At 39.5% G+C, this 26,920-nt stretch overlaps 1 protein-coding gene across 1 annotated transcript; it reads right to left on the reverse strand.

Annotated features, from left to right (window-relative positions):
* Nucleotides 1-531: 531 nt before the first annotated feature.
* On the reverse strand, nucleotides 532-23,520 carry LOC136518224 (protein virilizer homolog). The gene is made up of 29 exons (XM_066511893.1): nucleotides 23,360-23,520; nucleotides 23,126-23,252; nucleotides 22,271-22,359; nucleotides 20,820-20,943; nucleotides 18,016-18,687; nucleotides 17,560-17,931; nucleotides 17,338-17,439; nucleotides 17,042-17,224; nucleotides 14,676-14,817; nucleotides 14,401-14,582; nucleotides 12,431-12,516; nucleotides 11,981-12,029; nucleotides 10,055-10,121; nucleotides 9,492-9,973; nucleotides 9,298-9,397; nucleotides 9,030-9,163; nucleotides 8,848-8,915; nucleotides 8,541-8,760; nucleotides 7,782-7,997; nucleotides 7,532-7,684; nucleotides 6,692-6,745; nucleotides 6,408-6,616; nucleotides 6,258-6,324; nucleotides 4,644-4,960; nucleotides 3,524-3,701; nucleotides 2,034-3,449; nucleotides 1,135-1,941; nucleotides 974-1,045; nucleotides 532-784 (listed from the first exon to the last, which is right to left on the reverse strand). The coding sequence occupies exons 2-29, from the start codon at nucleotides 23,198-23,200 to the stop codon at nucleotides 764-766; spliced, it is 6,657 nt and encodes a 2,218-aa protein (XP_066367990.1). The 5' UTR covers nucleotides 23,201-23,252; nucleotides 23,360-23,520; the 3' UTR covers nucleotides 532-763.
* Between the last annotated feature and the right edge of the window lie 3,400 nt (nucleotides 23,521-26,920).

A 26,920-nucleotide genomic window follows, 5' to 3' on the forward strand; every position in this document is an offset into this window, starting at 1 on the left:
GCAGTTCAAAATAGGAACAGATGCGTAGGATGACTGATGATTTGCATCCGAATCCAAATCCTTGGAGGGCATTCATTTCGAGCATTAAAGCAACCAAATACACACGAGCACAACAGGATATTCATAACTCTATAAGCAGTTTGCGTCAAAAAGCATTTCATACTCAGACGGATCCCTCCAGCTTTTAAGAATTAAAACCCGGTGGAATCCAAACAGACTAGTTTTTATCCAATTTCTTGTGTCATTTTTGTCAGATTCTTAAAAACCAAAAAGCTGTTGATACACAGCCTTTGCCAGTTTCTTATGACCCTATGAGAAAAAAAATGAAGCCAGATTCTTAAAAACTGGGGGATCCAAACACCCCCCCCCCCCCCCCCCCCCCCCCCCCGCCCCCACCAGTTTTTACTCAGAATCCAGATTTTAGAAACTAGAGGCAAAAACTGGTTTTTAAGAATCTGAAACTTATCCAAAACAGGCCCTAACTCATTTTTTCCCGTCGCTGCGCACGTCACACGATCTAACCACTAAAGGTAAACTTAAAACAATAAATTAGATAGGCACCAATATTACAAATATTCACATTACAAAGAACAAAGTAACAGATAATGTACATAGGAATACATTTCGGTGACTAGCAATAGCAAGCCAGCAGTTGATTTCATCTAGCTACAGCCATAGCCGAAAACGGAACAACGCCATACTCTAGGAACCTAGCAATAGACCCAGCATCAGATTTCACTCACAATAGCACCCCGAGTGGCAGCTACAACTGGCCTATGCGATCCTGTGAGCAATGCAAGGAAAGAAAATCTCAAATCAACAGGCATCAGAGTTTGAGAATAAAAGGTACACATACAATCAGTCCGATCCTCTGGGTGCCCAAATGCAGGTGTAATCAAACTCAGCATAAAGAAGCTTCCAGCAGGTCGAAAATTAGGAGTGACTACTTGAATTACATTTCACAAGACTTTACCTGGAGCATTTGCATAAGTTTTGGATTCTGCTCTAAAAGTTGGCAGAGCTTCTCACGATCACTAAGTAGACTCTGCAAGAAATAAAAGTTATGACTATTAGTCTCCTTGGCATTAAGTTCATCCCAAAATGTAGTTTCATAAAAATAAATTTAAATGTTACCTGAATGGCTTCTGGAGATGAAAAGAACTGGTTTAAGTTGATCCCTGAGTCTTGCTGCTGTTGTGAGAAACTATCAGCTTGCATACCCTGGTTCTGAAGCTGTGATTGTTCACCAACTTGCCTCAGTGTTTGCCCAGATTCCTGCTGGCTTTGATGATACAATTGTAGTTGAGGAATGGGTAGCTGGTTAGGAAACTGCAATGGAACTTGTGGCAAGATAGCACTCTGGGGATATGGCAGCTGCTGATCTTGGTGTGGTAATTGGAGAGCACCAAGTTGTTGTAGTGTCTGAGAAGGATGTGGCTGCTGTGGTGGTGGTGGGGGTGGAGGTGGCCGTGGTTGTACTGAGGAGACAGAAGGCTGAGGGTTAGAAATATTTTGTGGAAGACCAGATGAAAATTGAACTTGTTGAAGAGGCGTGCCAAAAAACGGAGTAGGCATTGAAGGCCTGGCCATCAGAAATTGTGGTGCAAATGATGGCAGCAGATTCGATGCGAGCATGCTGCCAGATGCGGAGTTCATGGCTAAATTTGAATCACTAATAATAGAAGCAGTTGGAGAAGGCTGGACAACACTCCCTTGGTTATACAGCGTTGCTGGAGAGCTAGAGCTCATCGTAGCATGTTGAGTAGCAACAGCTGAATAAGGTGTATGGGGTGGCATCGGCCGAGCAGATAAACCTGAGCTGAAGGTCTCCAGAGGGATCCTATTTACTGGAAATGTGTTCCATAGAAGCTTGGCCTCTGCATTGGGTAAATCATTCGCTGATGAACCGCCAATGCCTGCAAGCATATATTGAGTTTGACCCTACAAAGCAAGTTCACATTTCAAAAGCTGAATTATAACAGATAAAAACAGAAAAGAAGCTGCATAACTAAAGCTTTCCTATGTTCAATTACCTGAAGGCCTGTGAAAGCACTAGGCATACTAGAGTCAAAAGATTGTGTAGGATAACCAGAAGGACTAGGTGTTGGTCGATCTCTAGCACTAAAGGAAGATGACTGCCTATTAACTGAATCAGTATTTTGCATGGGCACCGATGAAATTGGTGGTGGCATTGGTGGCAGAGGTGGATGGTTATTGGAATGTCTATGCTCATGCCCATGGGATCCACTTGACAGAGAAGTCTCAGAAAATTTTTGTGGACTTCTCTTTTCATGTCTACGAAATAATTGTTGATAATCTGCTTGTACAGATGATCTCCCAGACACACCAATAGAAGGATAATTAGACTCTTCAGCATGATCACGAAAAGAATTCTTCCCTGGGCTAGAAACTGAATATTTCAGTTCCAAAGAATTGTTAGCTTCTGAAAGCATTGCAGTCTGGGAAGAAATGTCAATGCCAGGACTTTCATCATCCTTTGGGAGTGATGTGGCCCTCTGGGCAAAGGGAATTCTTTCATTCTCCTGATTTTCTGTCTCAATAACAGGACCAGGAGAATTTTCCCCAATAATGACAGGTGGTGATTGGAGACTATCATCTGGTTGAGGGAAAGGAAGTTTATCATCTGAACCTGATTCCTCATCAAAGACAATTTCAATTTCTTGATCATCATCGAGATCAGTCTTGGGTTGACGCAAGTTCTCTGTCTTAGTACGAAGGCTGTCATCTAAACTTGTCTGACTTTTAGCTTGAGGTGCATCTCCAGTTGGGGCTGGCACAGGATTTTGACGTTCTCTCTGCCTTGCCATAAATTCATCAACATGAATGGATGGAGGCCTTCCACTAAGCGTTCCCCGTGGAGTAGAGTTCACAATATTTGACGCACTGCTTGCACCATCTATGTTTCTCTCTCTTGCAACATAGTCATCTACATGCATTGAAGGTGGTCTACTTGTGTTAGGTTTCCGCTGGCGGAAAGTGTCTCTGCGTGTATGTCCTGAAGAAGCATTGGTTGTATTTAAACCTCGTGAGAACTGTCCAGTGGGTTCAGGCAGTTGATTATCCCTTACACGCCTACTTGCACTCTCTCCCAGTGCTAATTTCCTCCTGGCAGATTGGCCAGGTGTAATTTGTTTATCAAGAGAAGAATCAGGCAACTCCCAAACTAGTCTCTTTGCAAATTCACCCTCTTGGCAGTCAAGAGGCTCTTCTGAATCAACAATAACCTTCCACACATTAGAGAAGAGAAAAAGAGATTCATCATTTACTGACACATTGGCCAGGGATGGCATCAGATGAGCTGTCATAACAACAGAGCGAGCAATTTCGGACAGTGAGTCAGTGCCTTCTTCAAGAACCATCTGCACTGAATCTGCGGACTGCCCAGAATTCTCAAGAATAGAGCGTAGTAATGTGATCGAATTCAATAGCTGTGAATTGACATCAATATTAGAAACAGGACAGTAGAGAAAAAATATTCTAACATAGTAATGAAGTTATATACCTTGCGTAAAAGAGTCTTTCCAACAGCAGTCGTTGAATTTTCAAAGCTCTGGCATATCTTCTCTTCAGATGTCTTCATGAATAACTCAATCTCACTTGGACTCTCACCAGATGATTCCAAACCACTAGGATCAGAAGGGAGCCCAAATAGATACCTCAATATTAACAGACCCTCAAGACTACAAGGAACAGCAAGATAATAATTGCAAGTCAATAAGATTTACTCTGATATGAACCCTAAATATACAAAAAGAAATAAATTGCAAGCCAACGCAAATAGCACCGGAATCAGCTAATACCCAATCATGGTAAAAGTTAACTGTGAATACAACAAGTTTGTTTAAAGATCTCAAAACAAGTAAAAGTGTATAGTGTTACTACCTCTGCGAACAAATCACATGCAATTAAAATTAAAATAGGTATTACTTCTTCACTATCCTGTGTGCACATCACAGGCAATTGAACAGATCTCTGAGCTTTCCAGTGAACACAAATGCCAAAATATTAAATCAAAGCAGACCACTAAAATGCAGACTAATGTACAATGGAAAAGATGAACATCATGCATTTTTTTAGGAGGATTCACAGTGAATTCAGGAGTGAGGGCATCGGATAGGATGGACCAGAAAAAGCAACCACACTATGAAAATGATTTTAATTTTGAGAGCAGGATAAGTGGATAAATTGTACCAATAATGAGTGCATGATTCAAGAAGAGAAATAAATGGAAAAATAAGAAATGAAGAAAATGAAATGGAAATGGAGAAGGCTGGGCCATGCATGCACGATGTGACAGCATGGAATCTGGCAACTCAGGATCCTACATGGATGGTCTTATACCCATATGTATAGATAATAGGATCCTACATGGATTGTGGGTGTATGGAGATGGCTATCTCCCCAAACATGCATGACCCACAGACATGGCACAAGGTAAACACAATATACACAGTTCTGTAGAAATTAGCATATGTTGACTACCTCAACAAACAGAAAGCAACAGCAAAAGGCAAGTTTGCTAAATAAAATGGCTTCACCCAATGAACATTGACAACATGTAACTGCAAATAATACCTCTATACAATTGAAACATCAAAGCAATAAGAGGAAGCAACACTTACTTTTCACCACACTGGCTGAGGGTGATAGCACCTAGTGTCAAGGAATAAATAGTTTCTACTAAATAATCCATTGGTTGATTAGAACCAATATATTTTACAAGCTTCTTCCAGCACTTGAACAATGAGGAAAAGCAATTCCAACCATCCAGAGTTGGCAAGTTATGGTTAGGGTCACTCTCATCTTTTTCAAGAACATCTTTGTTGGAAGTATGTATTTGTGACAATATCAAAGTTACTGCACTTCTACAGGTATAAGAAGAAGCCAATTCCTTGAACGCCAACGAACATGCTAACATTTCCGAGCCAACAGGCAAAACCTGGGGTATTTATATTATAACATGATAAACATTATAATGAATCACAGAAATAATATAAACTAAATTTGAACAAAGATATAAGAATGATATTAATTTTTTTAATAAAGATTATAACTTGTTAATGATTTCAAATTAGAGTGGCATATTATACGACTCAGTTAAAACAGTGATGAATACATTAGGAAGTAGTACTTCAGGTGGAAATAAGCTAACAAGTTTTCTAATATGCTCAAAGACATCTCAGCTACAGGCAAGAGAATGTCCAGCATCCGTATAACACTCAAGAACAAATATAATCCCATCTGCTAGATACAAAAAAGAGAGAAGAAATGCAAGTGCAATAGTGCAAATCTACTGTTCAATGTTTACACTGTCACACCTATTGGAAATTATATTTTTCTGCCTCATTTATTGCTGATGTTTTTTTAGACCTTTTTTAAAACTTCTACATACATAGTGTTTTATCAAAATGAGTATAATTTCCAATTGTTAACTTTTCCAACATACTATTACTTTCCCACAGCATTAAGGAAAATATGCAGTACAGTAAATAATTAAATTTCTAAAGTTCATATCTCTTTCATCCAGGTATTTCTTATTCCGAATATACATAAGTTTGTACACCAAAAATGATTGCATGTACTGGGATATCTTAAGATGATTGCATACATTACTTTAGACTCAAAGGGAATTACAGTTTCAATAATAAGGTCTGTAAAACCCTGGCAAAGAAGAAAAATAGAAAAGCAACAGTCAGCAGGTATCTAGAAAAATTTTCAGCATCCCAGGTCAACACCTTCGCGGTTTCCTTCTGTTGTCTAAGAGCAACCATTTTGAATCTAAAGCTGATTTTTGAGGTTTTCCATGCCAAATGGATTAGTGTACCAAAACCCCAGCTCCTAGCCTCTTACAAGGCTACAAGTATTTACCATATAAACTAGGTGGACTCAAAACACAATTGAAAGCTCCAGAAGTTCTCACCATTATTACCATGTGGCCCAACATTACAAAATTTGATGATGTAATTTCATGTGGAACCAACAAGTGCCTAATTGTCTGTTCTTATTGCCAACTCTCGGGCCAAATCAAAACACACAGGGTCATCTCAAATCATATCTAATTCCTTCAGAGCAGGATAACTTAAGAACATGACAATACTGACATCATGAAGCGAAGCTTGGGGATCAAATAAATAAACAAGTAATATATTATGAACTATGAAGAGTGTTTCAATACGCATCAAAACCCATGTTTTCACAAGAATAGACTAATGATAAACAAACTAAAAGAAATGTACCTGGCAGAACATCATGAGGTGATGCATGACAAGAGGGCATTCATGAACAGATTTCTCATTCAGGGACCTAGTTGAATGGAAAATCATTAGTTTTAGTACGTAAATAAGAAATATGTTTCTAAATAAATAACGGCGTGATTGTATGTTTACTCTTCAATAACAGCCTTCTCATTATTAGACGGGTCTATACTAAAGATATATGCAATAGATTTAAATAAAGGGATCCTCCATTTGAGCATGAGGTCATTCTTAGAGGCCGCCATTCCAAAAGTCTGATTATCATCCGAAAAAGATGCTCGGCTACAATTCTGTAGTAACTTTCTAAGAATCCTTGTGAATCCCATCCTCCAAAGCAATACCTGAATTAAGAGAAATGAGAAGGGACCACAAGAGAAACAGCTTCCAAGAATCATAGATAGCAAAGAACCTCTCACCTTGCCAGTAGGATGCTCAGATAATTTTACAGTAAACTGAAGCAACTGATGCACCTGGAAATGGATAAAGAACTTCAGGTTGCCAATGCTGAGTTTTTACCAAATAAATGATGACAGAACTGAATTTTAGGAACAGAAAAAAAGAGGCTCCTTCAACCATTCTATGATGCCAAGAAAATAACCTGAGTGTTACATGCTTCATTGTTAAATTGGCACACAAATAGAATTTTCTGAAGTTTGACGCTTGATCGATTTCCAAAGACGATTCACGGCACATCTAGAAATGTGCCATACAGTTCAAAACAGAAACTTCTCAAAATGCAGACAGGAGATTCATACCAGAATCTAGCAAATTTTCAGGACACCCCAGCACCACAGTGGCAAGCATCAAGGTCTTTGGTGGGTTATCCCAGCAGAACTGATTGTTTAGTATGTTCAAGCACATAAAGGGAAAAGAAAAAAGAAAAGCAAACCAATGCATCCAGACAAAAAGGAGAAACCAGAACAAGGCTTTTGGATTGATCCCTGTTCCAGGAACCTAACAAATTTAGGTGAAACTCAGAAGACTCCAATAGATAAGTGAGTTGTGCATAAAAGAAGTGCTTGCATCAGCATATAGACAAGCTCACATTCACCTTACTAAAAAAAATGCAACAAAATCATACAATCATACAAAAAAAAATAGCTGGCCTTCAAGAACTGGTCAAACAATGGATTGCATTTCTCATGAGGTAAATGCCCACCTAACTCCAAGAATTCCAACAGTAATGCATTTACAATCACCAAATTAAAGTGATAGCACATATATTATGCAAGCATAATCACTGCACATTCTCATACCTTAAAGATCTCTCTCTCTGACAGGGAAGTTTTGTCAACTTTATCGTCTAACCATATAAATATAGGGCGTAGAAGAACAACTGCACACTCAATCTTTTCTGAGGCAACACGAACAATGAAAACACGAAGCATGTCCTGTATCACCATCAAGGCCTGCAATATACGATGATTTATGTAAAAAGTGATAAAGAAAAGAAGCCATTTGCTTTGGAGTGATATGATAAGCAAAAGAAATAAAGCCAGTACATACCGAAGTAGCAAAGTTATCAATGATATGACCAAGTCTATCAAGTTGTGGCATCAGCCTCACAAGTAATATGGCCACATGTTCAGGATGCAGGTACCAATTCACCTCTTTCTCCACTTGAGGCCCAAGCACTGTTCCAGTACTCAAAGATCTAATGGCACTCAGAGAAGGAAGTTCAACTTTCCATAGCCATATGCCTTCATCTGGGAATAGATCACCCTACAATGCACACAAGATATGAGAACAGCAGTAGAAAAAAAAACTATAAAGATGGCATCAATACTACTTCTGTTCCAAATCATAGTTCAGTTTAGCTTTCTCCTAAGTCAAATTTCTTTACCAATTTATAGAATGTATCAACATCTGTAGTAGCAAATTAGTTTCATTAGATAGACTCCCTTTGAAATATATTTACTCAAACTTGGTAATGCATTTACTCTAACTTGTAGATGTTAATATATTTTTCCAAAAAAATTGGTCAAAGTTAGAGAAGTTTGTCTTAGGACAAAGCTAAAGTGAACTATAATTTGGAACAGAGGGATAAGAAAAGGAAATTTATAGTCATCTCAAATTAGACATTAGGTTTGAGGACATGTGCCACAACCCACGATATTGGTTGAAGCTTACTAAGGATGATATGGTGATGGAGCAAATATTCTTCCACAGACCAAAACGTTAGCTTTAGGTCCTACTTAGGATTGGATGATCCATTTGTTCTCACATCCTCAGTCCCAGAGGTGCAAAAGTAGCCAAAATGCTTACCAGAAGACAAAGCAGACTAAAAGCAGCCTTTGGGCCCAATGGTACGGACGCATTAGTAGCCTCGATATTTTCAAGAAGGCAATGAAACAGACCAGGTGCCCAATTATACAACGGCCAGCAAGCAAGTGCTGACGTGATAAGATGGCAAGCAACACCAAAACCGATAGCAAAAGTAGGAAACATGAAGGACAAATCTGCAGCACAAGCTGCTAGCCTCGGGCTGCAAGAATAGAATTGTAGACATTGTTAGACAGAGAGATTGAGAGGGAAGGGTAGGAGGTATAAAATGGAACGTGATATGCACAACCTAACTTCTCGATGCAACTGCAGAAGAGAACTAAGAAGTTTTTTGTTGCGGTATTGTTCTTTTGTTTCCTGCAATGAAAAGATAACCAAGACCACAAAATCAGCTTGAAACAATTGTTGTGCTCATACGCAGAAGATATATCCATATTGATCGTGTCACAGAGAATAGGAAGTGCAGCTTACACGTAATATATGAAGGAGATTTATCAACAAGACAAGTGAGGGAATCATGAGGTCAACAATAGCTTGCTCATGTGTTCGATCTAGAAGTAATTCCGTGGTAGAACTCAGTTCAGCCCCTTCATCAACTAGGTAATCTGAAGAATAATTTTGAAGTTTTAGGACAAAAAAGAGCACACAAAGATTCATGAATACATACAAGAATCTAAAGATATACTGCTGTCACAAATTCCATGTCACAGTAGAAAAATATAAAACATGTTGCACTCACCATAACTATTTGATAAACGCTCAAGCATAGACTTGCAGTTCATCAGGACTATGTATATAACAGTTATGGCGCCTTCTTCAAAAAGGGATGACGCCACGGCCTTTGCAGATAGCAAAAAGGTAAGCATGTCATCGCGAACTATAAGTCATGAATAAATGGGTTTTCCATGAGACCCATGAGCATGAGTTTCTTACCTTATCATCCGAAATAAATGCCAAGATACGGAAAGCGGTTGTTAATTGGACCACAGAAGTGCTGCATAGGGCAACTCCGTCAAAATACTTATCCGCAACAAGTTTACCAAGAAGATTATCAATGACCTGACCATTTGAGCTACTATTTGAATCTGCAACTACATTTTCTACATCCATTGAATCTGACACAAGCACATTTCCTGAAGAAAGATGAGCATCTCCACCAGATGCGAGAATAGCGGAATAACGAAGAAGCCCGCGAGCACCATTTCTCTGATAAACAACACCAGCATCAATCCATTCAAGCAACCTTGTCGGTGCATCTTTTCTGTTTGAACCAGGAGAAGATGAATGCAGAGCCTTGTGCAGATCAACAGCAAACCCAATCCATGATTTAAGTGATGAAGCAGTTGAATCCGCAACCAAAACTTCAAGAATTTCTGCAGCTGAATGGAAAATTGCAAGACCCAAAGGCGACCCTCCTGAGATCAGACAGACACAAAGACATGTAAGCTCATGAATACAACACTAAATCAAATGGAAGGATCCAGAAGATTCTCAACCATTCTTAGCCATGACTGAATCAAGATCCTTATATGAATAGAGAGATCTCAGTAGAACTGATATTGCCTGCAACAAAAATATTGACATCACTCACAAACCCAAATAACTTTTGAGAGAATTCCCCATGTGCCACTAAAAAAACTTGCTCACCCATATGTAAAAAAGAAAAAAAAACATCTTAACTCATGTGCCACAGCTTCCAATTTTCCATTCCAGTGCCACTACTGTCAAGTTCTGCCTACTTGTCACCCGTTAGGTCTACTTGTGCTGTTACTTTTTGCTTTAACAGACAATTTTGCCCTTGCTTGAAGGAGATATAACCCTTCTCCTTGACTGGAGTTGACCCTGACCCCATGCCAAGATCATCCTCCTCGTTATAGCCATGGCCACAGCGGCGAGTTGTCCTTCCGAGGCTGACATGCTATGTTTCCCTGGTCAACAGAGAGGCCAGAGCAGGCAAGGAAGCAGAGCCTCGCCACCGGGATCCTGGGCACAAGGCCCTTGCCGATGCATGTACTCACATCGTCGGCACCTAGCCTTGCAACATGTCTGTCGTCTCGCCAGTGACGATCCCCGATGAGCACAGCAGAACATCACCGACAGACTGCATGCGGACACCCTGACTGCATCTACACCAAGGTGTGCCGGGCCCAAACAGCAATTTGGGCTTGCTGACGGACTATGCGGTACCGTTCGCGTTCGAGCAATGAGCAGACGCCGACGCCGCAGAGCAAGTGCTGCAGTGGCGCATGGGTGCGTTCCTGAACAGCTCGAACGCCGTGGAGGGGGCAGGGGACGATGACCGCATGCCAGTGTTTTAAAGGCGTCGCCTAGGCGTCGCCTAGGCGACGCCTAGGCGTCCAGGCGTACCCAGCTCGCCTTGGGAAACAGTGGCGCCTTGTCGCCTAGGCGCCGCCTAGGCGTCCAGGCGTACCAAGCACTCGCCTGGACGCCTAGCCGCCTTTAAAACATGGCCGCATGCTGCTGTGCCTGTGCCCAGAGATCCCCGGGGGACATGAACAAGATGCGGCCCAAGCCTGTGGACCCCATGTGCATGATGTACCTCACCATTGCCTGACACATCATCCTCCCGCTGCAGGTCGTCTTCATCTGCTTCAGTGAGCATGCTCTTCTCCCCCTTCCATATACATATTTGTTCATCTGCTTTACTTGATCTGAGCCTGGCCGACGATGATGGCTTGCAGCAGGGCACTCATCCCCACAGGTGGTGAGCGGGTTCTGCCAAGTCTGGGATAACCCAAGCACTGCCATGGAATGGATGCTTCTGTGCCAAGGAGCGCCCCCTAGCGTCTTTTTTTTTTTTGTGTGTGTGTGTGTGTGTGTTTCTTTGGCTGTGTTATTTTGTCTGAATGGCATGGGGAACGAAAACAAGCAGCCTATTACTGAACTAAAGCGTAATACAATCTTTTCCACACACATGATTAACAATTATTCCCTCCGTCCTAAAAAACATGGATTTTCAGTTGTCCTCAGTCAAACTATTCTAAGTTTGGCCAAGTTTGTAAAGAAGAGTATTAAAATCTATCACATCAAAGATTTTTGTCAAAAAAAAAAAATCTATCACATCAAAGAGCTAAATTATGAAAACACATTTCATATTGTATCTAATGAAGCTCATTTGATATTGTATATGTTATTATTGTCCTTTTCTACAAACTTGATCAAACTTAGTATGGTTTGACCTAAGACAAGAGAAAATCCGTTATATTTCAGGACAGAGGGAGTATGTAGGCAAAACTTGACAGTAGTGGCACAGGGAAACAGAGAAACTTGACGCCATGGTACATGGGGGAGGAGGATTTTTCTGTCGTACATATGGGTGAACAAGGTTTTTTAGTGGCACATAGGTAACTCCCTCAATAACTTCCGTAAGAGAATAGTAGACGTAGACAAACAGAGTGTACCTCAGGAAAATACCCAAGAGCTAATAATGCTTGCCGACCAGAATCAGACCTGTATCACAATGTAAACCTATGTGGTGAACATCATATGGAGTCATTGAAAAGTCTACAAATAAAGATGTTGGATCTTTCCCTTTCCAGAAGTGCAAACCTTTGTGTTGAGAATTTAACTAGGCATCTTCAATTTTAGATACAAGTCTTAGTTAAAATATAAAATTTGCAGGTTTTTAACTAGAGCACTGAGAGGAAACCGATGCATCACTGGACATCCAGAAAATATTAGTGTGGTGTTCTATTATTGATTATTGTGGAAAAGATAATTTTGTCAGAAAAAGAATCTGAGCAGGATACTGGAAAAAAATTGGATGATAATCTCTATTTGCAGCCTCTCGTTATTCTTTTACACAACTGTTCATATGCACAAGTAAATGTAACGCTATCTTCAATACTGACCTTGAAATGGCACGAAGTTCCCAAAGAACCCACAAAAGTTCGTCAGAATTTGAAGGAACTGAGGGTATCCTATTGGCAGCACTTGCCTATAGAGAAGAATATTATTATCATTAGAAATAAGAGACTATAGACAGTTCAGATCTGATAAATTATTTGCATGTAAATTAACAACAACAACAACAACAACAACAACAACACAACAACAAAGCCTTTAAGTCCCAAACAAGTTGGGGTAGGCTAGAGTTGAAACCCAGCAGAAGCAATCAAGGTTCAGGCACGTGAATAGCTGTTTTCCAAGCACTCCTATCTAAGGCTAAGTCTTTGGGTATATTCCATCCTTTCAAGTCTCCTTTTATTGCCTCTACCCAAGTCAACTTCGGTCTTCCTCTGCCTCTCTTCACGTTACTATCCTGGCTTAGGATTCCACTACGCACCGGTGCCTCTGAAGGTCTCCGTTGGATATGTCCAAATCATCTCAACCGGTGTTGGACAAGCTTTTCTTCAATTGGTGCTACCCCTAATCTATCACGTATATCATCGTTCCGAACTCGATCCCTTCTTGTATGACCGCAAATCCAATGCAACATACGCATTTCCGCGACACTTATCTGTTGAACATGTCGCCTTTTCGTAGGCCAACATTCTGCGCCATACAACATAGCAGGTCTAATCGCCGTCCTATAAAACTTGCCTTTTAGCTTCTGTGGTACCCTTTTGTCACATAGGACACCAGATGCTTGGCGCCACTTCATCCACCCTGCTTTGATTCTATGGCTAACATCTTCATCAATATCCCCGTCTCTCTGTAGCATTAATCATAAATATCGAAAGGTATCCTTCCTAGGCACTACTTGACCTTCCAAACTAATATCTTCCTCCTCCCGAGTAATAGTGCCGAATTCACATCTCATATACTCAGTTTTAGTTATACTAAGTCTAAAACCTTTGGACTCCAAAGTCTCCCGCCATAACTCTAGTTTCTGATTCACTCCTGTCCGGCTTTCATCAACTAGCACTACATCGTCCGCGAAAAGCATACACCAAGGGATGTCCCCTTATATGTCCCTTGTGACCTCATCCATCACTAAGGCAAACAGATAAGGGCTCAAAGCTGACCCTTGATGTAATCCTATCCTAATCGGGAAGTCATCCGTGTCTCCATCACTTGTTCGAACACTAGTCACAACATTGTTGTACATGTCCTTAATGAGCCCGACGTACTTCGTTGGGACTTTATGTTTGTCCAAAGCCCACCACATAACATTTCTTGGTATTTTATCATAAGCCTTCTCCAAGACAATAAAAACCATGTGTAGGCCCTTCTTCTTCTCCCTATACCGCTCCATAAATTATGTTCCTACAAGTGACATAATATAACTAATACTCCCTCCATTCCAAATCATGACATTTTAGCATTTCTAGATACATAATTTTTACTATGTATCTAGTCATAACTTATATCTAGGTGCGTAGCTAAAGCTATGAATCTAAAAAAGCCAAAACGTCTTATAATTTGGAACAGAGAGAGTAGTATATGTAACTGCACTCATAGCATGGACAAAATGATACATAGTATGATGAACTGAATGATTTCACAAAAACATGTGAAAACACACACAGAACACTGGTTGTCTAGCCCAGGGCAGGAGATGGAGATGTGGAGAAGGGGAATACTAGAGATAATTTCTTTTTTATCCTTTCTTTCATGATATCCTTTATTCCATAATGGCATCCTCTTTAGAAAGAGTCCACATTCTTAAAACTGAATTGTATAATCTTATATATTTTAGTTTCATGGCAGCATAAAGCCAAGTTGCCAGCCCTTGACCAACAGTAGGCCAGTAGGGCATGCCCCACATGACACCCTTTCTTTCATCGACCTCTTCAGAGTGTTGAATATGTGTCTGTGAAAAAGCTCTTATAAAACAATAGAAATTGAATAGGTGTGATGCAATGAGGCCTGCACAAACCACTTTTAGATGTAATTCTGTGATCATTCCAACTTCTTTTGGGCGGCAGAAGAACCCTTTTGATAAAAGAACAAAAGCCTGTCGAAGAGTTATGCATTCTGCTTTATTCATATTTTCTGCATCTTGAAGAGAAAGAACGATAAGCTCAGTTGCTTCAGGTTGACTGAGCAAGAATGATAACCCTGGGAATATAAAAGAATAAGTTCAGTCAGAATTTCAGGAAAATGGATATTAAGATGTTTCCAGTTTAAGAAAGGTAAAATGCTGATCAAAACCTGAACGACAAAAGAGTAGGGAGAGGATAATAGATTCAATTGATGATGCTATCCCCATCAAAATTTCGGCAGCAGGGCCACTGGCTAAATGCAATATAGGTGATGACAATAAGGCCGCTGACAGAGGAAAAAAACTTATTTCCTGCATATAAAGAACACAGAAGTAAAGACATTGTATCTCAAGTAACGAATTTAGCTGTAAGCTTATAAAACAAGTGCATTTATGACGTCTATGAATACTGATAATCAACAGATTGTAGAATGCATTCCCATAAATCATTTCGTTTATGAAGCTAAGTTAAAATATTTCTTATCTTGTGCTTTTAAGTAGTTAAAATTGATAATCAACAGATGGCCAATAAAATACTTTTCATCTTGTGCGATTTTGCAGTTGATCAATTTGCTTTATCCAGTTGCCCAGTTAGGCAACGCCACAGATCACATATTCTCCAAATCATTTTCTTTTTGCCAAACTCATTTACTCCCTCCGTTCCAATTTATAGGTCGTTTTGACTTTTCTAGATACAAAAATTTTATTATGTATCTAGATATATTGTATATCTAGGTGCATAACAAAATTTATGTACCTAGAAAATCCAAAACGACCTACAATTTGGGACAGAGGGTGGTACTATCTTAGCTTCAATTTGGCATCAGAATCAAAAGAACATATATGCTTGCTCCTATGGTTGGGACTGTTGCCTGGATCAACAACAACAACAACAAAGCCTTTAAGTCCCAAACAAGTTGGGGTAGGCTAGAGTTGAAACCCAACAGAAACAATCAAGGTTCAGGCACGTGAATAGCTATCTTCCAAGCACTCCTATCTAAGGCTAAGTCTTTGGGTGTATTCCATCCTTTCAAGTCTCCTTTTATTGCCTCTACCCAAGTCAACTTCGGTCTTCCTCTGCCTCTCTTCACGTTACTATCCTGACTTAGGATTCCACTACGCACCGGTGCATCTGGAAGTCTCCGTTGCACATGTCCAAACCATCTCAATCGGTGTTGGACAAGCTTTTCTTCAATTGGCGCTACCCCTAATCTCTCACGTATATCATCGTTCCGAACTCGATCCCTTCTTGTATGACCGCAAATCCAACGCAACATACGCATTTCCGCGACACTTAGCTGTTGAATATGTCGTCTTTTCGTAGGCCAACATTCTGCACCATACAACATAGCAGGTCTAATCGCCGTCCTATAAAACTTGCCTTTTAGCTTCTGTGGTACCCTTTTGTCACATAGGACACCAGACGCTTGCCGCCACTTCATCCACCCTGCTTTGATTCTATGGCTAACATCTTCATCAATATCCCCGTCCCTCTGTAGCATTGATCCTAAATATCGAAAGGTATCCTTCCTAGGCACTACTTGACCTTCCAAACTAACATCTTCCTCCTCCCGAGTAGTAGTGCCGAAGTCACATCTCATATACTCAGTTTTAGTTCTACTAAGTCTAAAACCTTTGGACTCCAAAGTCTCCCGCCATAACTCCAGTTTCTGATTCACACCTGTCCGGCTTTCATCAACTAGCACTACATCGTCCGCGAAAAGCATACACCAAGGGATGTCCCCTTGTATGTCCCTTGTGACCTCATCCATCACTAAAGCAAACAAATAAGGGCTCAAAGCTGACCCTTGTTGGGACTGTTGCCTGGATAGCTAGCAAAAGTTACTATTTTCAAGATAAAGAATGGTATGACCATCAGCTCATCATAATTTTTCATATCAGAATGCAAGGGATGGGTCAAACCCGTTCTGATTGGAAATTGTGGAATCCTAGAAAGGCCAATAATAGAGGCTAACAGGAAAAGAACAAATGAGATACAATGGTTACAGCAGCCTCAGTGGAATTGTAACAGCGAAATAGAATAGCATCACAAAATTTTCTCAAGTACATGAGAGAACTGTGTATCGTTGCATTAAGAATAAAGATCCAGTTATACCACCCAATCAAAGAAGTAGAAAGTCTGCAACAAACAGAAAAGAGAAACAAGGACTACTACCAGGACTCAACTCAACCCAATGCAAGCTGTGTCAGACCTTGGCCCCAGACAGCACCATAATAGAGATGTTAGACTTATAAGATCAAAGAGCTAGTAAGGTTTGGACCCTAATTCCTAGAAACAGACATGAAATGTTGAGAGCACAAAGCATTCATAGCCTGTCAAAACAGCAGAAGAGCATATAGGTACAGAATACGTGCAACTGTGTAATATAGGACAATGAAGTTATATAAAATAATAACATAAAAACAGAGAAGATAATGCAAATTGACACACGAGTATTAACCTAACTATGATCACGCTCAGACCACATAGGTACAAAATATGTGTAGAAACAGCAATGCAAATTAACAGTATTACCTGGATAAGAGACAATAAGTATGGATCAGTATCATACTGCAAAAAACTGTATTTAGACGAAGTTATAAGATCAATTGTTGCTTTGTACGAAAGCAAGCCTTCTAAATGTTCAGACTTAAATATTCTTCTTGCAGTAGCCACTGGTGACGGATCTTCAATAGGGCCACAGCAAATTATCAATTTCTGCATCAACATTTGTCAACATAAAGTCACAATGTAGCCCATCACTTTTGAGGATGCACTGTACAAACAGCTGTAAAGAATGTTTGCCTGTAAAAGGACAAAGTGAGTCTTACCAGCATTTCAGCAAGTTCAACACTAGCAGAAATAAGAAATGGAACTCCATCAGTAGAAAGTTTATCATCCTGAAGATTGGAAATCACTTTGACTACCGCAGACTGCAAAACAACCAAGAGCTTCGCATCATCAACGTTATCATATATAAAACTACAAAACAATGCATTAAGATTGAATACAAAGATCAGTCGGTAGGGGGTTAGGAGGGGGGTACTTCGAACCTCGTATTTAGATAGTATCTCATAAAAACGCAAGCGTTGTAGAACATATGTAGCTAGAGAGGCAATATCATGCCTTTCCTTTTCCAGTAGAAGCTTCAGCAAAGAGCAATAGCCATCGCTGCTGCCAACAGGTATACTGCTGTGCTCAGTTTGCGGCCACCATCCCAGGAAAGCTTCACATCCAAAACCATTCCGAGTAGCATGCTCCACAATACCTAGGAGAAGCAATGTGGTAGCTGCAGATTTTGGTGTCTTCCAGCAAAGCAGATTAATGATTTGCTCCATCCCACCAGTATCAACAAAATAAAAGCAACTCTCCTTTGAGGAGCATAGCAGGAGAACCAAACTCAAAGACAGGACCAACCATTTGTTCTGAAATCGAATTGGCGTGAGATAAAAAAAAATGTTGAACATTAAATAGATGTGTAGCCAATCAAATAACATCACATAATATACCTGAGAAGGACATTGTAGATCAAATAAAGAAAAATTCTTGTAATATGGGAAACATTGGTTAAACAACTCAATTAGAATCTTGGTCGTGGGCAAGTCTTCATCTACTCCAATGGTAAAACCATTATCATTGAAAAGATTACTGTCAGTAACAGCATGGACATTTTTCCAAATTTCAGAGAGCTCATTACCAGCTTCAGCAAGAATTTTGTAAATTTCCTGAGAATCAAAATCACTCTTGGTGAACGCATTTGCTGAGTCTTGACTCGAAGTATGTAGAATATGGTTTGTACTAGCAGTCACATATTTAGAAATAGCTGAGAGAACTGCGCTTCTTAGGTTAGGAATAAGATTTTCCACATCAGACATTTGGTACATTTTCAGAGCCAAATGTAAGACCTTCTTCGCTTCAATTGATAAGTCAACATCAGTGGCATGAAAACTCAACGGTTTCAATGATGATAATGATTCTTCAAATGACAATTTGGATGAATGTAGCGCTGGTGGGAGGTCTTCAAGCTTTCCCTCTGATGGAGAGCTAACAGCATTCGCAAGAGAATGGTCCAGACCTAGTTCTATGTTGAATTGACCAAGGTCTTCGGCGGTATTGCCATATATTACAAGGGTGAGGCTGCGATAAGTTCCACGCAGAACTAAATGGTTCGTCACAATAGCCTGCAAATTAAAAAAAACAATGAAATTCGTGTGAAGCGAAAGAAGAATCATGCCCCACAATATCAGACAAGCAGATGTGACAAATACTACCAAGTCAATGACTGCCACATGATTTAGATAACAAGCAGAAAATCTAGAACAAGGCAGTCCACACTAAGTAAAGAGCAACAGAAGTCCTCAAACATGTTTGGCTGTATTTCCAATGTCTATTAAATTGTAAATTGCCAGTGCCCAGTAAGAAAATCTGTTACTAGAGGGCTCAATAAGCATGACATCTGACACCAGTGACCTGTAAATTAGTTCGAGTCAAGGTGTAATATTATCCATGACTGACTACCAATTAGAAAGCATAGAACTGCTGCTGACTTATGGTTGCTTGAATATTCAGCTTTACAAAAAATGTCATTTGTCAAATAGAGTTTAAATACCACATTTTAATTGTTTTTTAATAAGGGCCACATTTTGTTTGTTAGGATAAAATAAGGATACTGAAAATCTGTTTTCCGAACACAAAATGATGAGCTTCATCATATCTTTTTCACAAAAGAAAATTAAAAAAAAAACAAAGAACAAAGTAGTTGATACTATTACTCCCTCGTTTTAAAATATATAGGGTGCAGTACGAGAATTCAAAAAAGTCAAACTTTGACATCATTAGTCAAAATATATGTATAGTTATTATTTAGTGCACAAAAGATGCATCAATTGATTTGTATTTCACATGTATTTTAGTAAGACACTAGAAGCATACCCCACACATTGCTGTGGGGAATGTGAATGAATTTTAGTGGATGGTGTGGTATGCTGATGTGGACAAATAAATGCATGTTAGTGGATGATGTGGCTTGTTGAGGTGGATAGCTTGCATGAATAGATAGGTGCCACAGTTGCAAGTGCTAGTGGGCTGCTGATGTGGATGGTTTGCATGTCGAGATAGAATTATAGTAGGGTTTAGGATTATAGGATATATAGATAGAGATAGAGATTGGCATGTAGTAATTGGTAATATATTGTAAGACAAAGTACTATAGTCAAAGTATACTTCGAAAGATTTTTCAAATCCTAATATGGTTTATTGGAGGCAGAACTAAACAAAGGATTGTACTATTAAATAGGACCTTAACTAACAACTTAAAACCATTTTATAAACACTCATTAAACAGTTCCCAAAGAATCTTTAAATAATTTTGCAGCTCTGAGTTCAAGGACTCAATGTCAGACTCTGGAAAGTTCAGGGTCTTACAATCACTTATTGCAATTTATAGATCTGAAATAAACAACTATTTGAAGTCCTAAATCCTATCCACTGTCCTATCTGTCATACACACATAAAATATCTTTAGATCTAGAAATTGCAGTTAAAACTTACTACTGATCATTAAACTGCAAAGATTCACATCTTCCAGATGGATAAAAGGGTAAGCAGATAATCCCATCCTCAGTTGAGGGTGTTCTGCAGGTTTTGTTCATACCACACTCTGGGACTAAAAGCCATAACAATGTTATATGTTAAGTTAGTGAATTTTTTCACATTTCAGATCAATGGTTCCTAATCCTGTTCAGCCAATAGTTTACCATAGCTGAAGAGAAAGTCTATCATATCGATACTGCTTAAAGAGAAATTAGGTGCTTAAAGAGTGTGGTATGAACAAAACCTGAAGTAGTGTTGCGATGGCTGCAGCCAAAATTAGAACTAATTCATATCTTAAACAAGAACTCTTGTTTCTCTATAAGTGATAAATTAGCTTCTTATGATAAGATCAGTTACATGATATTTTAGCTGGCCAGAACATTATCTCGATGAGTTGAAATTTGAAAAGATTAGACAACACATTTTCAGAGGCTCTCTATCAATCATCTAAATAACCTTGAAATTCATAAGCAAGAAAATATACAAAATGTTCTTTTGGGTCAGCCTCTTTCTTCAACCGGCCAGATTCTTGGCAAGCTGCATAGGAGAAGAGCTCCTGACCAGTCAAAGGACAGGCGTCCTACCCTCACACATTGAGATCCTTACCCAACCTGGACTACGACAATCCTTACCTCAGCAAGATATGGATAACAGTAGCAACAAAATAAGAAGTGCCAGTTAAGAGAACAAGACAAACTAGAAACTATGAATTTATTCATACCTCAACTTCAAGCACATTGGATGAAGAATGTGAATATAAGAAAGGATGGCAAAGACGCCTAAATCGAGACTCCCCATCACAGTGAACAAACACTTCCAAAGCAAATGAAGGTGGCGACGTAGCACTGGATATAACAACAACAGTAGTAATCAGGGAACATGGCTCATCAATCAACATAAACAAAAGCAGTGTTGTTAATAAAAAAAAATGTGCACATGCTCCTTGCACAGGTCAACAATTAGTACAACTATATTAGGAAATCCAAACTGAAGGAACTGGAATCTTACTCTAAAGAAACAAAAGCATCAATCATTACCAGCAAGTTGTATCAAATCTTAAAAGGAAAAAAAAGTGTTTTAAGAAGATTGTCTCAGGCTTAATGAACTGAATGGGTACTATAATTTAACATTACTACCACAAGAAACAACAAAACAAGAAGTCACAAATCATTGGCATCTGCATATAAAGTATTGCCACCAACATGACTACTACCAAGGATTATTGTCGATACACGTATTACCATAGTCCATAGGTCATTCCCTGTGGGGAAAAATAACTAACTAAAAACTTTGCAAACTCTTCAAAAATGGCATGCCTTATATAGTTTACAAAGGTTCTTGAAAATTGTCAGCTGTAACGCATGGCCCATATACATGAAAAATTCAGATGCATAATCGTATTTGCAAGATTAAAAAAAAAGATAAAACTGAGAGTGTTTGTTTGATCCTTCCATGTTTTGAAATATTTTTACTATCTACAATTGTTATTATGATTGTAGTTAGGTTAAATGGCATAAGCAAACTTGTATGCAATCCAAGTTTGATGCAACCATTGTTGTTTTCAGCATGCTTCAGAACTGTAAAAAGAATATTTTCCTTAAGACATGTTCTAACCAAATAAAATCATTCCAAACATTTGGATCTTTTTCAACTTTTACTCATAGAAATATAAGCACTTGATAAATAATTTATCTGATTTAGCTGTTGTTCCACAGTACAAAAGCAAAAGGAACACTCTCATCGAACACCTAAATAGTTGCCAAGGCATGGCATTAAACCTTCAAGGGTCAAAAGGGACAAATGAAGGTAATTAACATATTTACTATATGCAGTCACATAAGCAAATCCTATCACCAATATATCAAAACGGTCAAACATCAAGATCATCAGACGTTATAAAAGTGTTAGGTTTCATGCACCAACCAGATGGACCCAAAAGCTTATGCGATTGGAAAGAGGTGGGCAATCCACTAATACTTCACAACAAAAAGTTATCCCCGTTTTCGATAAACTTAAATAGACAAATAAGTTCAACAGGGCACTCTTCTGCAGGACACATTCTGTCACAAGTAACCTTTACATCACGATCATCTTTTTGCTGATTAGAAAAATATCGTAAATACAAGAGTGTCGTAAGCACAAAAAACAAGATTCACAAGAAATGCTTCTTACCCAACAAGGGAAATGTTTGGCGTAGAAGGAGATGCATTCTGCTCAAGAAACTCACAAGCAGTGATCACAACTGGTTCAGAAAATAGCACCTGCATGATGTAAGGTGCACTTAAGGATAAGAAACATATATGAAGTTAAGACTTAAGAGAATGCCACTCCCGTTATCTCGACATTTGTTAGTTGCAATCATTGACAGCTAAAAATTAGATTCTTGGCTTAGAGGAAAACGTCTCAAGGTTGAGTACCAACTGTGCAGATTTCTACTCATTCATATCCCAACATTACATTCATAGGTTAGTGGAAAATATATTAAAGATAGGTTCTAAGATACAGACGATCGTATCGAACAGGGACAATAAATAGTTGGTCCAGGGTTCAGGATCTCATTAGCAATTTAGCATTTAATCCATCCATGTATGATACAGTATGTTCAACTATGTTTCAATTAGGTGACAGCAGCAATTTCACTGTACTGTACAGGAAAATGCAGAGCCATGGTAGTACAGATCCTATGTCATGAACTTCTAAAATGAAATAGTTCTTAGGTTTTCCGCAATAACAGCTAGCTGTGTTCTGTCTCTGTGAGACCTAAACCTAGTTACCATGATTAGGTACAATATTTTCCTCACTGTACCGCTTCATCTACATAATTAGTGCATTAAGATCAAATCACTCCAATTACCTCTTGTTCTCAACGTTGCCTAACCATGCAAGTGCATTGCATGTACCCAACACCAGCCTACCAAACTATTAGAGCATTTTATTCACTCAACACTAGTTTGGTCGGATATTCCAGAGCGCATTATTATTATTAACAATAATAAAGGGGAGAAGAAACGGGATTGGGAACCGCACCTCGTCGACGTACTCGTCCAGCTGGGAGTGGAGGATCGTCTGAGTGAACAGCACGACCGGCTCCGGGCGGCCCATCGCCGCGAACTGTTAAGCCCGGACGGCCTGACCGGTTTTGCCGTTAGCTCGCCTGCGCAGGGAAGTTAGTAGGCATCAATCAAAATAGCCAGATAGCTAATTTAGGGTTTGGGTGCTCGGTTTCGCATAGCAGGAAGGCAGGAGAGGGGGTGGGAATACCTGCTGGGTTCTCGTCGCCGACAAAGAGACCGGCTAAGGCCTCGGCACCTGGCGTAGGGCGGCGGCGGCGGCGGCGGCGGTAGCCCACGCAGCCGTCGCACAGAGAGAAGCGGAAGAGACAAGAGAGAGCACACGGGGTGAAGGTGAACAGATGCGGCGTACGGCGGTAGCCCGGTCCGAGGTTGTTCGGCCCGGGAGCGCACCCGCACGGGCCTTTTCTGGGCCGTTGTTTTTCGCGTAGGGTATTTCTTTTGCAATTTATTTTTTTTCTTTCACTGTTTTTTATTTTTATTATTCTTCTTATTTCATATTTTTATTTCTTTATTTATACAGGACACTATCAAGGCTAGAGGAACATTGATTTCAATCAAGTGAAAAAATAATGTTTTATTAGTATATCACAAATAGGTAAATGGAACATTTTTATATTTTATTAAGGTTGAACATCTTTTTTCAATTGAAACTAGAAACCCTTTTTACTTGAGCCTAAAACAATTCACGAACTTAGGATGTTTTTCATGTGTAAAGCTATAATGTTTTTCTTCTAAACTAAAAACAATTTTCTCTTTGACGATTTTCAACTGAATCTACAATATTTTTTTGTTCAAATAAACAATGTTCCACTGAACCAAAAACATTGGTCTACTTAATAAAAAAATATATGAACTTATTGAAATATGTTCTATGTTCTCCAAAGAGGACAAATGAAGAGAACCTACACTTGGACATATCATGAAAAAGATTGAGTCTACCTAACCCTTTCTTTGCTTCCGCATTTTACTTTCTAAGAATTATTTTTTTTTTTGTGATTTCTAAGAATTGTTATGTTAGAGCAGGATTAAAAATTAGGTTGCATAACTCTTTTGTTGTCAACCTTAGGCATATGAGTGGTTTCGGCTAAGCAATATGTTTATATTATGCAAAAAAGTTTGTAAAAGCCCAATTTAAACCACCACTCTTGCGTGTCTTATACTTCCAAAGAAAGGAGAAAAGGAAAAGGAAGATAAAGATACCTAGTCGCATTAAACTGTTAAGTTGAGATGGTTGACTAGAGAGGCATGAATAGTCATTTTAAAACTAATCACTAATTGATATCTGAAACAAATACGACAATAAACTAATCATCTAGCGGGCGCTCCTCTCTACTCACCTGTGTTGGTCCCAGGGGCGAGGTTCAGATGTGGCGTGCGATGTCGAGGAACGCTAGCAGGGTTTGTGGAGGGCTGATTCTGGCCAACGGCCTGCCTAATGGTGGCCTATAGTGGTGAAAGGATCTAGATGGCTAGAGGGGATGAACAACTTATTAAAAAATTATCTAAAAAGACACAAGTCTTAGGCAAAGTGGTTAAAAAAAAGACACAAGTCTAAAAAGACACAATATTTTATAATAGTTCATCAAATTTTAATACTACTACACTCGGACCTTTCACAACCACATCGTAACCCCATCACAGCCGCATTTCAGCCTCGACGGTAAGTTATCGATAGTGATGGCCATAGCCTTCACCGTCGGAATCTGGGACTGACTGCGGTGTACACTAACACCACCATAATGCCTTATGATCTATCCATGATTAGGTCCTTACTTCCATCGCATTGGACCATGACCTAGCTGTGGATGTACACTAACACCGCCGCATTGTCAAATGATCTGCCTGTGACGAGGCTATCAAAATTGTCGTGTGGGCACATCAATATCCTGTGTAGTGGTGACCAGAACCGTTGACTTGTACTTCGACCCGACTGTCAGTGATGCGGGTTCACTGTCGCTTCAACGTATGATCCACCAGTAAAAAGGTCATGGTCACCGTCGCCTTGCACCACAATCCGCCTTTGATGATCGTTTAGTCAGTGTCGGTTTACTAAAGGATTCGACATTGATATACTTTTGATCCCTGCCATATCATACGTATAGTGACAGTGGTGATAACAAAACAATGAATGTCACTTACACCAGATGGTGACAAAATTTCATCTGGTTTTACAATAGTTACTAATTTAGCTAGGCCCTTAATAGCTTCATGAACACAAAGCATACAGATATATAATCATTATATCCATAAATCATGTTCACAAATAAGAGTACTTTTTATAATAACAATGGACACTACCATAACATCTTTCTCAATTAATGTCCTAACACAAGCAGTACATAGAGCATACTAAAGGTACTGATCTATATAGACTTACATAACGAAACGACATAGATGTGCTCCTTCTATGTGGCACTCCTGCTTGCAAGGCAAAATGAATATAATTAGTGTATCCTTCGGATTGGTAGCCAATGCACCATGGAACCTCTCTGATCCACAACTTGAACAAAGCAGCAGAATTAATAATATTGAACATAACATTCCTTTAGTTAACAAGCCAAAATTGGCCTATACATACATTGAATGAAAACAACTCCCTACCTGAATAAAAACTGTCGTGACGATGAAATGTAGGAAATGCACCTTTACTGCTCTGTTAATGACTCCATGAACAAGGGAACATAAGGAAGATAGTAAGGCATGTTCATATGGAAATGCCCTCTTGATCTACAAAAGTGGATGATAGAGGCATGGAGGACATGAACCTTTCTATGGTCCATGTCATATGCAATCAATGTTCTATCCTTCCCAACAAGAAAAATGAAATTACATTCTAGGTGAACTGTAATCAGTCTATACTCCTCATCATAAAACTCAGAACCAACTTTAATATTCATGTGTCTAAACAGGTCCTCCGTATCCACAACATGCTTCAAACTCTAGTTATCAGTACCATAGTCTTCAAGTATCCACACTAAGAGCCAAGACCTTTGCGAAAATCAGCACAACACACACATAGGTGACCCTAAGCTTGATGGATGGATATTTCAGCATCACCTGGTTTACGAATTGTCCTCCATGTCTTTTCCTCCATATCCACAGTAACTATCGCAGAGTACTCAACCATGTGCATAAACCATTAAGAAAAATACTACTCGATTTTGAACGTAGAACAATACTACCCTCGCCCCATTCAGATTCCTTAAAGATCCATGCTATAGTTTTAGATGAGTAGATATCCACACCTATGCACACACACTCCACCTCAACAAATTTAATCATATGGAAGTGCAAGGACGTTGGGTCAAAACCTAAGCGAGCCTGACCAATAGAATGGATGCTACGCGATAGTACATGCCATTTGTGGGTCATCGGATTGTAGATAACATAGCATCGTAATCTATCAAGCCTAGCACACCAGCAAAGGATGAGGATGCTGCAACAATCTGAGACTAGGACTTTTTGAAGGGGGAAAGGCAAGAAGGAGAAGGAGGGCCGTTCACCGGTGAAGCTAGTGAAGTGGCGATTGTCCTTCCACTAGCTGCCAAAGAAGCCGATGACAGTCTATGAAAGCTTCTTACGATGATAGGAGTCGGAGATGACGTGATTCAAGAAGCGATAGACACTTGTAGTAGCACAAGGACCGGGCAAGGAGGTAGCAGAAGATGTCGGCAAGCACATTGTATGAGCGGCTGCTCACTGTGTTCCTCGTTGAAAGCATCTAGGCCTCTAGTTGGGTTTCGATGAT

Source organism: Miscanthus floridulus, chromosome 1 (genome assembly GCF_019320115.1).
Source record: "Miscanthus floridulus cultivar M001 chromosome 1, ASM1932011v1, whole genome shotgun sequence".
Classification (NCBI taxonomy): domain Eukaryota; kingdom Viridiplantae; phylum Streptophyta; class Magnoliopsida; order Poales; family Poaceae; genus Miscanthus; species Miscanthus floridulus.